General features: G+C 36.1%; 1 protein-coding gene across 2 annotated transcripts in view; it reads right to left on the bottom strand.

The window, feature by feature from the left end:
* Window positions 1-6,940, bottom strand: part of sin3aa (SIN3 transcription regulator family member Aa) — a 22,196-nt gene extending 15,256 nt beyond the window's left edge. Inside the window, exons 1-5 of one of the 2 annotated variants that reach the window (XM_067379186.1) lie at window positions 6,920-6,940; window positions 3,798-4,007; window positions 1,970-2,155; window positions 1,755-1,861; window positions 550-838 (exon numbers count right to left, since the gene is read on the bottom strand). In XM_067379186.1, coding sequence (XP_067235287.1) covers window positions 550-838; window positions 1,755-1,861; window positions 1,970-2,155; window positions 3,798-3,977 — 762 coding nt within the window. In that variant the 5' untranslated portion in view covers window positions 3,978-4,007; window positions 6,920-6,940. Of the gene's footprint in view, window positions 1-549; window positions 839-1,754; window positions 1,862-1,969; window positions 2,156-3,797; window positions 4,008-5,292; window positions 5,567-6,919 lie in introns of those variants that run through there. The other variant, XM_067379187.1, reaches the window with a different exon arrangement.
* Window positions 6,941-12,500: the final 5,560 nt, after the last annotated feature.

The following is a 12,500-nucleotide window of genomic DNA, read 5'->3' as shown; positions in this document are numbered from 1 at the left end:
TTTTTCTCATTTCTCTAGATAAGACCCTTATTCCTCGTCTAGGATCATGTAGTGCTTTGAAACGGCACTGAAACTGTAATTTGGACCTTCAACCCATTGATCCCCATTGAAGTCTACTATATGGAGAAAAATCCTGGAAAGTTTTCCCTCAAAAACCTTAATTTCTGGAGCCGTATGGATTACTTTCATGATGGATGAATGCATTATTTTTGGCTTCATTTCTATATTTTTGATGATTGTGGTGGTTCATACCAACTTACTGACTTCATTGTTTTATGAAAAACTACAACTGCTATTAAACTGATATCGGTTCATCAAAATGAGAAATCGACAAAAATTGAAAAATCAGTAACACTATTTTACAGTGCCATAGTTACATGTTACTACATGTACTTAATATAGTAATAACAGTAAATTATGCATAATAACAAATAACTAACCCTAAACCAAACTATAGTAAGTACATGTAGTTAATTAATAGTACTTAGTACATATTTTAATAATTACAATGAAAATAAAGTGTAACCGAAAAATCGCCCTCGTGACTACCTTGCTTTTCGGCGTGGGTTGGGCAGGAGGTGTGGCTGCCAGGCTGGGAGGGTTTGTGTGGATCTGGTTCTGGTGCTGCTGTGGCTGCGGCTGCGGCTGCACGGAGATGCCATGAGATGTGATGTGGTGGATCTCGCCGGGCGTAGTCACGTTAACCAGGTCATTGTCCTTGTATCTCGTAACTTCAATCTTGTATCCCGGCGGAAGAAATGTGTTAAACCCCATAATGAGATCAGGGTGACCCTTAAAGAGCTGCGACACCCTGCTGATTACGCCTGGAGTGTCAATACTGCAGAATAAGAGAGAGAGAAAGAATTTGCAATTATTAATTATGATGAAATATTTTTCAGTGAAACAGAACATTGTGGGAAATAATGTAGGGCAGGACTTGAATGTGAGGACATCACATGCATAATGGTTTATATTATTTTTCTCAACCCACATGGTGTTGCTTAAGCCAAAAGAAATCTCATGATAAAACTTTTATAAAAGCAGTATTTTTTGTGTTAGATTGTGTAAGATTTTTATTGACAAATATTTTAATTGTGAAATACCTAAAATAAATAACATAAGTAAATAGAAACAATGACTTGTAAGTTTCAATACCAAATTTTGTAATATCAATATTAAATGTTGGGGTCAGTAAGTTCAAGTTCCTTGAAAAAAGAATACATTTATTTAGCAAAAATGCATTAAATTGATCAAAACAGAAAATAAACACATTTATAATGTTACAAAAGATTTCTACTGCAAATAAATGTCCTCCACAAAAATATGAAGCAGCACAACTGTTTTCAACATTGATAATAATAAAAATAAACATTTCTTGAGCAGCAAATCCTCATATTAGAATGATTTCTGAAGGATCATGTGATGCTGAAGACTGGAGTAATGATGCTGAAAATACAACTTTGATCACAGGAATAAAATACATTTTAATATATATTTATATATTAAACAGTTATTTTAAATTGTAATATTTCACAATATTACTGTTTTTACTGTATTTTTTAATCAAATAAGTGCTGCTTCAGACTTCTTTTGACCTCAAAGTTTTAAACCGCAGTGTAATTTCTTCTTTAGTTTGTTGTTATGATAAAAATAAAGGTTTAATTTGTTAGGTATAATAGCATACAGTTCTTGCTGTGGTATAGTATCAACTAATAAAATTTTATCATGACAATCCTACATATGAATAAACTCACCTCTGAGATTTAAACTCTTTCATGATATCCAAGAAATCATTGTAGACCTGTGGCTGACTGCCAAACTGGAGCTTCACCTGGTCCAGGTAAGACAGGGCGTCCTCCACCTGCAATAATGAAAACAGCAATCCGTTTTATCTCGCGCACACAGCTGCCACTGCAGGATTGCATTTGTTAGACTCCCAAAACGAACCAAACACAGAATCCCGTCCCACCTTGAGTCTCTGGAACTGCTGCTGCCCCTGTGCGGATGCTGAGGGCGTGGGCGGGTGGGCGTGACCCTGCACCGGTGCAGGACCGTGGGCCTGGACCGCTGCTGGACCATGATGGTGAGGCCCGCTGTGGACCGCCGGACTGGGAGTGTGACTGTGACCACTTGAGCTTTGGGCCACTGTAGACACCTGAAAACAGCAACGGATCTCATTAATAATGAATGAAGTTGTTTCATAATCACAACAAATCCCAAAACTAGGCAGGAATAATTATTTCGTCCTCACTGAAGGTGAAATATTTCAGATTATATGTGATGCTTAATATACAGCGATGTGGAGCGAGACACTGAAACTGGGTGGGTATATATATATATATATATATATATACAGGGTGCGATTTGTGAAAAAACCAGAGGGGGGGGATGTTTTAAAAAGTTTTTTTTTTGAAAATGTGTTAAAAACCACAGTCGAGCTATATACTATTTTTGGCAGCTGTTACAGAAACATTCTTACAAAAATATCTTCTGATTTAACCTTGAAATTTGAAGTATTAGATAGCTTAGATATTTGCACCATTCTCTACAATGACACTAATAATTCTTAATTTCTGATAGAAATGCAAAATCAATCGGTAGTTATTAATAGAATAACAAGACACAAACCTTTACATTCAATCGCGTTTGCTCCCATTTATTCCACTTTAATTCCAATTTACCTCAGATTTCATTAGATAGAATATAAGCCGGGCCGTAAGCAGGGTTTCATAATTACCGAGGTCAGAAAATGTTGTTTGCTAGGGGGGTACGGGGGCATGCTCCCACGAAAATTTAGATTTCCCTGGTGTACATGCACAGTTTTAAGATGTTTTAAGGCCAACAAATTGGATAACGTTACTTTTACACTTTTCAATGTCAAATTTTTTAACATTTGTATCGTTTTATTTTTGTAATATCGATTATTTTCTCACCAAATTTTTTTGAGGAGGCACTGCCTCCCTTGGCTCCTCGGAGGAAGCATATATTTGATATATATATATATATATATATATATATATATATAAAATATTTTTTTTATTCCAGCTGAAGGCTCATATTTTCTATTTATAGTTTTACGCTTTGAAACACAATTGTTATTTCTGCATTATTTTAGTGCATTTGCGAAAACATTTTTGTTACTTTGAAGTGTTTTTATATTTTATTTTAGCAACATTTTTCATTTTCATTTAGTTTTACTATACAAAACAACTTAAATCTGAATTAAAAAATGAATAAAAACTATACACAGACATATTGAAAAAAGATATAATACAATTAATAAAACTTTAACTAAAATTTAAATAAAAAACAGAAATTATAAAAACTATAGTAGTATCTCAATTATACTAAAAAAAAAAATAAGAGCAAGTTAAATTAACTATAATTTTGGTCTGTTTACTCTGCCACACTCTAGATTCTGGAGTCACTCTGGATTAACGGGATGCAGTGGGAACACATTACTAGGAGCTATAGACCTTATGTGCCAGAGAAAACAACCGTTTTTGCGGTAGCTCTGTAAATTTCCATGGCATCGCTGTTGAAAAATAATTAGCTGGTGAAGTGGATTTACTTTTTGTAGAGTTAACTAAAGTTACCACGAGTGGATATGTAAAGCAGATAAAGTAAATGTCAGTAAGCTAGACCGGAAAGATTTTAAAACAAGCGGTTCTTTCATAAATCCCTAAGATCTTACCTTCATGCTGTTTAAATACAACCCGGAAGACAACGAGTGTGGTGCTTAAAAGGGGCAGGGCTACAAAAGGTCTATAATGCATCATGATGGCAAGTGTTCAAACCTGGTATGTCTGGGGAACCGGGTACTGTATTCCTGGAGTAGGCTGCATGCTGTCAGCCACAGCCTCGAATACGGCAGGCGCTGGGGCAAGAACCCTGTGCTGGAAGCCCTCGGCGCTGCCGGGAAGCCGGCGTTGTTGTGGGGTGAACACCGGCTCCTGATCCTCTAAACACCTCCTCATGCTGTACTCATACTCAGAGGGCACTAAGACCTGAAATAGACAAGACAAAGAAACCAACTTTACAAGTATGAAAAACCATGATTTGGCTGTAGTCCAACAGGAGATCAACTATGCCGGCCGTTAGCAATAGTGTGTATGTGCATTATATATTATATCTTAATATATATGTCTCTTTTGCTCATTAAGGCTGCATTTATTTCATAATGCATTCAGAAAAAACATTACTATTGTGAAATATTATTACAATTTAAAATTATGGTTTTCTATTTTAACATACTTTAAAATATAATTTATTTCTGTGATCAAAGCTGAATTTTCAGCATCATTACTCCAGTCTTCAGTGTCACATGATCCTTCAGAAATCATTCTAATATGCTGATTTATTATCAATGTTGGAAACAGTTATGCTGCTTAATATTATTTTATAACCTGTGATACTTTTTCAGGATTCTTTGATGAATAAAAAGTTTAAAAATATCAGCATTTATTTAAAATAGAAAATCTTCTGTAACAATATACACTACCATTCAAAAGTTTGGGGTCAGTCATCTTTTTTCTTTTTTTGATAGAAATTAATACTTTTATTCAGCACAGATGTGTTAAATTGATAAAAAGTGAGAGTAAAGATTTATATTGTTAAAAAAGATTTATATTTTTAATAAATGCTGTTCTCTTTGACTATTTATTCATCAATGAATCCTGAAAAGAAAGTATCACAGTATCACAAAAAATATGAACTGTTTCCAACATTGATAATAAATCATATTAGAATGATTTCTGAAGGATCATGTGACTCTGAGTAATGATGCTGAAAATTCAGCTTTGCATCACAGAAATAAATTATATTTTAAAAGTATATTAAAATAGAAATCCATAATTTTAAATTGTAATAAAATTTCACAATATTATTGTCTTTTCTGAATGCATTATGAAATACATGCAGCCTTAATGAGCATAAGAGACTTCATTCAAAAACATTAAAAATAGTAATGTTTCCAAACTTTTGACTGGTAGTGCATATACCTGCACATTTAAATATGCATGTGGTGTATATACACGTTATATATAATAAATGTAAAAGTGTATGGGGGTTGAATATACATGTGCTTAGTGCCTCTCCTGCACATGCATACCAATAATGCTAACTTGCTAACTCGCGACTAAAAGTGGCAAAGTTTAATCAGGTGTTTCACTTTTATCAAAGCAACTATGAAAACTAAAGGTTGGAAGTTTCAGTCAGAAAACCAGCTTACTGAGAGGAAAAAAAGTTCAGAAATACTGAATAAAACTGGTAATTTATAGCTCTGAGACTCACCCGCTTCTGTTAGCTGCGCTTAAAATACACCAAAACTGTTAAAATATCATCGAAATACTAAAAAAACTGTGTGAAAATACCGATAAAACACATTAAAACTGAGTTTACTAACGCTAACGCATAAAATCCTGTTGAAAACAAGCGGTAGGGAGGGGAGGGGCTAGCTTGGGCTTTGCACACAGGCTCCGCCCACTCAGTATCTGATTTGCTCGTTGCTCAGGAGACGGCATTAGGTTGTATTTTTATTGAACGTTCTAACTGTCACTCAAACACGAAATTAACATAGCTCGAGGGGGGTTGAGCCCAAACCAGCCACTGTTTCACACACAAAAAAACTCCTAAAACGGCGACTGGCTTTTGAACAGCAAATAATTAGCGATCTATTTTAAGCTACATCCGGGTTTAGCGATAATATAACTCTTTATGATACTGTTAATAAAATCGCGGCATTATATCTGAACGCTTTCAGCAACTTCCTGAACTTCCTGCCTGAGGTTACGTCATTTTTTACGCCCCCTCAAAACAGCTAGCCAACCAGAAAGAGGAATTTCATTAAATAAACGCCTCTTTTAGAATTCCTTGACTCCGATTGGTCAGGCGTTCTGAGAACGCGTAAAGCATGACGTAACCCCAAAGGGGCGTTTACTCAGAGAAATCCTCGATTCCGATTAGTCGGGAGCTCTGAGAGGGCGTTATGTATGACGTGAGGCTCATATTGCCATGCTCCGCCCACGAGAGGCGGGGCTTAGGCTAGTGCCCGGGATTCCTCGCCCCGTCCGTCCGCAGTCAGTCAGAGCTGAGGCGCGCGCGTGTATGTGTGCACAGCGTTTCGCTTAAATACGGACAAAACCCAACACAACCCGAACCAAAACAGCTCAAACTGACATTATAAACAAGTTCGGACTGATTTTGATGCAAAGCGCTCAAATATTCAGCATGTTCGCGAGCACCAAAACACGACACCGAACAAAAGATCCGCATATAAACACCACCAAACGTTTATTAGGGGCATATTTCGTGATCTCCTGATTTCTGGATTGAACAAGCACACTCGAAAATGACACCATCAACACACACGCCTATTTCATGACATGTTGTCCTTTAGTAATCAGACCCAAAGTCAAAATGGGAACTAAAAATCTGATCGCGTAAACATGGACTCTCTATGAGATCATGCGAGGATCTGAAATGAGAGATCCGATCATATATTACCACAAAAACACGCCAGTTGATCTAATATTCTTTGTTTACTGGGAGACTGAAGGGGAAAATGTCTAACCGTGTTTGAGCACCTCTTCCCTCCCCCTCTGAACACCAGACACAGCTACAGATCTGCTTTCAGGTCAAAAACAAGTGCTAAAAGCCCTCGTTAAAGCATCAGACGCAAACAGATGGGTTTGTGTGTCACAACATAGAGATACACGTTTCTTTGGGGCTTCAGTTGGCCAAAGCTTTGCCCCTTTTCTCCCCTTAATGTGCCATGATCGAACAAACAGCCCCGATTAACACATTAAAATCTCTTGAACGACCAGCCGCTTGCAGAAAGCACTCAAACACCGACAGAAACATATAATCGATCAAAAGAGGACAACATAAATTTGTTTTCTTTTGCCCAGCTGCTACATACCTGCGAAAAAGAGCCTCGCACTCCGGATTCGTGTTTGGAACAAATAGTTGGGAACGCCCCCCTCTCCTCCCATTGGTCTACGCGACAGTATGCGTCATCTGGATTTGAATACGACCCGCCAAATCCATACTACCACCGCTTTAACACACCTGTAGTATCGGCTTTTCTTTGTAATTATTATCAAAGTCCCTTTAAGACAAGTCATTTCACTCGGCGGCCATCTTTGAAACGTCTCTCGGGCATTCAAGTGCATCTCTTTGAATGGGAAAACACCAAATTCTCTAAAGCTGTTTGCTAAGCTTTCGATTAAATTTAATATTTGAAATCACCAATGAAATCTGACAACAAATGTCTCATAAATTGTGTTTCTAAACGCTCGAATCATGACAAAAAACGGTATTTTTCAGGCTGGATCAAGCTAATCCAGACATGCGCAGACCTAAATGCGCGTCTCGTGCCTCATTTCTGAGGCGCGCGTCTGACTGTTTCTATAGAAACCGGAGCTTCTAACGGCCGCTGCAGTGACGCGATGACTTTACCAGTCGGCGATTGGCTCTTATTTAGAAGGCGGGACTTATTCCGCCATATTGCGCGTTGCACTTTCTCCCATTCATAATACAAGTGACACGTCTTCTGTTATTCTATAGTCTTTGTTATTATTCACTCTGAAAGACACACGCTCACAAATATGTGTTATCAGATAGTAAATAGCCTAAAGTAAACATTTTTAAAATAACATTGTTTGAATTTGACTATGAGATGTGGCAGCAGGTGCTGTATGTATTTTATTTTGGTGAATTAGAACACGCCCCTCGTCAACGCGCAAAATGATTGACAGATGGAGAGCGTTTCTGATTGGCTATAATAGCGCGGGACGCTCCACCTTCAATTTAAAGAGCGTACGTTAATTTCTCCCCCTCAACGTTTGTAGAGACATTTTGTGTGCGCTATTAAAATTTGTTTCACAACTTGTTTTTGTTGTATGTACTTCGTCATCAACAGCAACATTATATTGATATAACTTCGTATTATCGTTAAGGGTACAACGGGGCTGAAGGCACACCTTAAGACAAATTGTGCTTTTCACTACTCTCAAACTATATGATTGCAGGAAAAATATATATGTTTGTATTGGACATTGATGGAACAACATTTTGCGTGAAAAAAAAAAAAGTGGTTAATTTTGTTTAAAAATATTATAAATGTATGAGGTGGTGAGGGGGGCCTTTTACCCCGTTTGTGGGGGTAAAAATTCATTTTACCAGCATGGGGTAAAATGCACACAGTATTTATACAAATACTTTAGCTAAAATAATATGTTTTTATTACTCGGTTAATACTTGTTCAAAAGAATAACTTTAGCAAAGTTTGTACTATTTTCTATTTTGATAAATAAAAATTCATTTTTGTTCAATAAATATACTGTCATTAAAATAGGCCTATGTGATATTTTTATATATTTTATATAATTTATTATCATGTTAATTACTGTGCTTTTTGCCCCAACATCAGCGGCGCTATTTACCCCAAATACCATACTTTTACATATTGAAAAACTGTTGCTTGAATTACCTTGAACAAAACTGAAAATAAGACGACCCGTGAAAATAAAACATTAATTTAATGGATTCTTATTTGCTACTTAAATAAACAATATATTTTAAAAAACATCAAATATTACATCAAACTACCTCAGATTCAGCTTTACACTTCTGCACACGATCGCGTCAAGGATCAGACAAATTTGCACGTGCATTTTGAAAAACGGATGTTTAGGAATGTGCTGTGGCAAGTTTTTGTGCCATCTACCTAGTGGTTTAGAGAAAAATAAAATTAAAGGCGCCTTTAGCCCCGTTGTACCCTACTAATAAAGTACGGATACCGTGGTTGAAAAAAAAAAAAAACGACAGATAGCACATGCATTCTACTATTAGATTTATCCGCACAAATTTGAAAACTTGCTAACTTGCATTTTTACCTCAGAAAATACACAAAAAAAGAACAACTTGAGGATGAGTTAACGATGACAGATTTGGGTGAACTATCCCTTTAATAAGAATTCATTTTTTAACGTAAACCTGGTTAGAAATGACTACAGGACAGTGTTGCCAAGTCCGCAGTTTTCCCGCGGAATTGGGCTACTTTTACACTGTTCCCGCGGGTTGTTTTTCATGTCCGCGGGTTGAATCGACCCAAAATAACGTGATATTTAGCTCCTGGAATGCAAATTTTACCAGGGGAGCCCTGCCAAAACGCAAAATCCCCCCCCTCCCCCCGAAATGCGATTGGACTATTTTTGAGGAGCAATTTGAAGGGTTTTGTTTTGAAAATCTGGCAACCCTAATCCAGGACCTTTAATCTAGTACTGAAAGGTTCAATTAAAACACTCAGTCAGTATATAGTTTTTTTCCATTTAATAAACTTTAAAACACATGGATTTGATTTGGTTTTGCTTAAATGACATTGCAGTTTGGACAGGTCTATTTTGAGGATGCCACCTGTACAGTCTTTTCACATAAACATTTCACTCAATCCAAACGTACATGTGGAATAAGGCTCTTTAATTGCATATCAAAGCACTTTATCACTAACAGAACCGCTGCAAACTTATTGATAATCATAAGCTTGACGTTACAGGTTAGTTTTTTGACATAAGAAACAAGAAAAAAATTGGATATAAAAGAAAATATAATTTACATATATAATTTGGGAGTAATAAGTAAGGACACAAAGCGTGGGTATAATAGAAAAATACACAAAATGGTCACATTTTGTGCCATCAAGGCAGGACTGCAGATCCCGGAATCATTGGGGTGTGTAGAGATGCTTCACTACAAGAAAATTCAATATGAATTCAGTAGCAAAGACACTTTCAACCCACAACAAAATAAAAAGCGATTCTAAATGCACTTTACAGGAGCTTTTAGATGTTTTAAACAGGTTATTAGTACAATATTAACAGACAGAATTATTACAAAGTGTAAATGACTCGACGCAGCCATCTCACATTTACACCACACTAATTAAAGACTATATCAATTGAGTAATTGTTGCATTATAGAGGTTTACCGATCCACCCGGTTGATGTGAGAAGACTTTTCCTCATCCTGGCCGTCTAACCCATCATCTATGGTTTCCCATTCTTCAGATGCTACTGCAAAAAATGTCTTACAAACTACAGAGACATTTCCCAAAGTTGAGAGACAAAATACAGACAGGCAAAATATTGTCTTTATATTCAGACAATAAATCTGCATTCAAATCCAGCAAATACATAAAAATCTGTAATGTGCAATGACTGTTTCCCATGGGTCGAACAGGAGTATAAAACTGAACATTTTCAAATGAATAGTTCACCCAACAATAAATTCTCTTTTTATATTTACTCACCGTCATGTCATTTCAAACCTGTATGACTTTCTTCTGTGAAACACAAAAGTAGCAGTTTGCACTGCTCTTTTCCATATAATGACTCAATGAATAGAGACGGACGTTGTCAAGCTCCAAAAAAGGCAATAAAAGAGCCATAAAATTATTCCATATGACTACTTTCATGGTGTTATTTAATACATTTTAGAGCTTGATAGCATCCACCACCATTCTCTTTCATTAAAGGGATAGTTCACCCTAAAATGACGATTAATCGCATCCAAAATAAAAGTTTGTTTACATAATATATGTGTGTGTACTGTGTATATTTATGTATACATAATAAATACACACATACATGTGTACATTTAAGAAATATTTACATGTATATTTATATATAATTTTATAAAAAAATATTAGAGCTGCACCGATATATCGGCCAATAGCCGATACTGTGAAAATTTGCTTTTATCGGCCAATACCGATTATTGGCCGATATATCGGTGCATCTCTAATATTTATATTGAAAATATTTATATATAGTAAATATTTCTTAAATAAATACATGTATGTGTTCGTTTTAAAACAGCCAATAGTCAGGGCAGATATATCCTGTCAGTCAAAAAAGGGCAGGAAAATGCACTGAATTTGTACTTTGTGTAAAGAAAATGGTAAGAAGCCAGTTTGATGTTCAATATTAATAGTAATTATATGAATTAAAAGTTAAGAAATATTAATTTAATCTTCAGAATTTATTTAGTGTGTGTAAATATTAATTTGAGTGATGTGTTTGTGTATAACTGATACCAGTTACTCTGAAACAAGTTGATGAAATGGAGATAATAAAGTATATATTTGGATTTCATTCAAAATATAATAATTAAAAATAGAATGATTAGTTAAAACTATAATGAAATTATCATTAATTTAAAAGAAGGAACCCCCAAATTATCTGTATCGGCAGATATCACTCTGAATAATCGGCTACCAGTAGATAAATTTAGTATCGGTGCATCTTTAATAAATATAATAAATATATACATGCATGAGTGTCTATTTATATATACATAATAAATATACCCATTACACACACATATATTATGTAAACACAAACTTTTATTTTGGATGCGATTAATCGTTTGACGGGACTAAAATTAAGTCATCATTTACTCACTTTTTAAAAAAAGATATATTTTTGCTGTTTCTGCTTTTATTATGACAGGACAGTAAGCAGACAGGAAGTGAAGTGGGAGAGAGAGAGAAAGAGAGAGAGAGAGAGAGAGACGGGGGATCAGGCAGGGTCCTTAAGCCAAGACTCGAACTCGGGTCGCCCGAAGTGCAAAGGTGCTACATGTGGCCATGCTGCCCACGAGGCTATCGGGGGGCTACCGACATCATTTACTCACTTTGATGTTGTTCTTATGCTGCATGCCCTTCTTTCTTTTTTGACCACAAAAGGAGAATTTTTAAAAAACATCCAGGGGTGCGTTTCCCCAAGCGAACTATGGTCGCAAGTTCGGTCGTTACCAATAGAGTTCAATGGGACTTACGACCATGGTTCACCAACGATGCTTTCAGGAAACGCACCCCTGGTCAAATTCGTCCAAACAATGGCAGTGAAAAAAAAAAGACACAAAAGTATCACAGAATGATCCCATGTGACACGTGTCGTATATTCCAAGTGTTCTAGTGTTGTACAATATGAAATTTAATGCATTATTTAACAAAAATCCTCTTCTGTGCTCAGCTGCATAATCATGAGTCTCTATTAGCGCCGCAGTTTACTCCGACTCACCCAGAAAACACACAAAAGTTGTGAGAAATCAGGATGATAAATACGCAACATGAAATACAATCCATGTATCTTCTTCTCTGAGGTGAATATATCCGTTGTGTCCGTCATAACAAGAAGTTATCACGTTCTTCACATCTGTCAACCGTCATTCTGACTGTCATCAGACAAACAATGTTCCGGAGATATTTAACTCAGTGAAGAAAGTATACGGATACTTTATTGGGGATTTCTAGGCATTGTAGTTCATGTCGCGTATTTATTAATCTTGATTTCTCACAACTTGTGTGCTTTTTCTGGGCGAGACAGAGCGATAAAAGAGTCTCACGAAAGCACACGACGCATAGCCGTGCACAGATCAACGGCCAAGGTCAGGATTTTCATTAAACAATACATTAAATTCCGGTTTCACCAAACCCT

The sequence above is a fragment of the Chanodichthys erythropterus genome, chromosome 24 (assembly GCF_024489055.1).
Source record: "Chanodichthys erythropterus isolate Z2021 chromosome 24, ASM2448905v1, whole genome shotgun sequence".
Taxonomy (NCBI): Eukaryota; Metazoa; Chordata; class Actinopteri; order Cypriniformes; family Xenocyprididae; genus Chanodichthys; species Chanodichthys erythropterus.
Note: the sequence above shows the minus strand (reverse complement) of the source record. Positions and strands in the feature narration are given on the sequence as shown.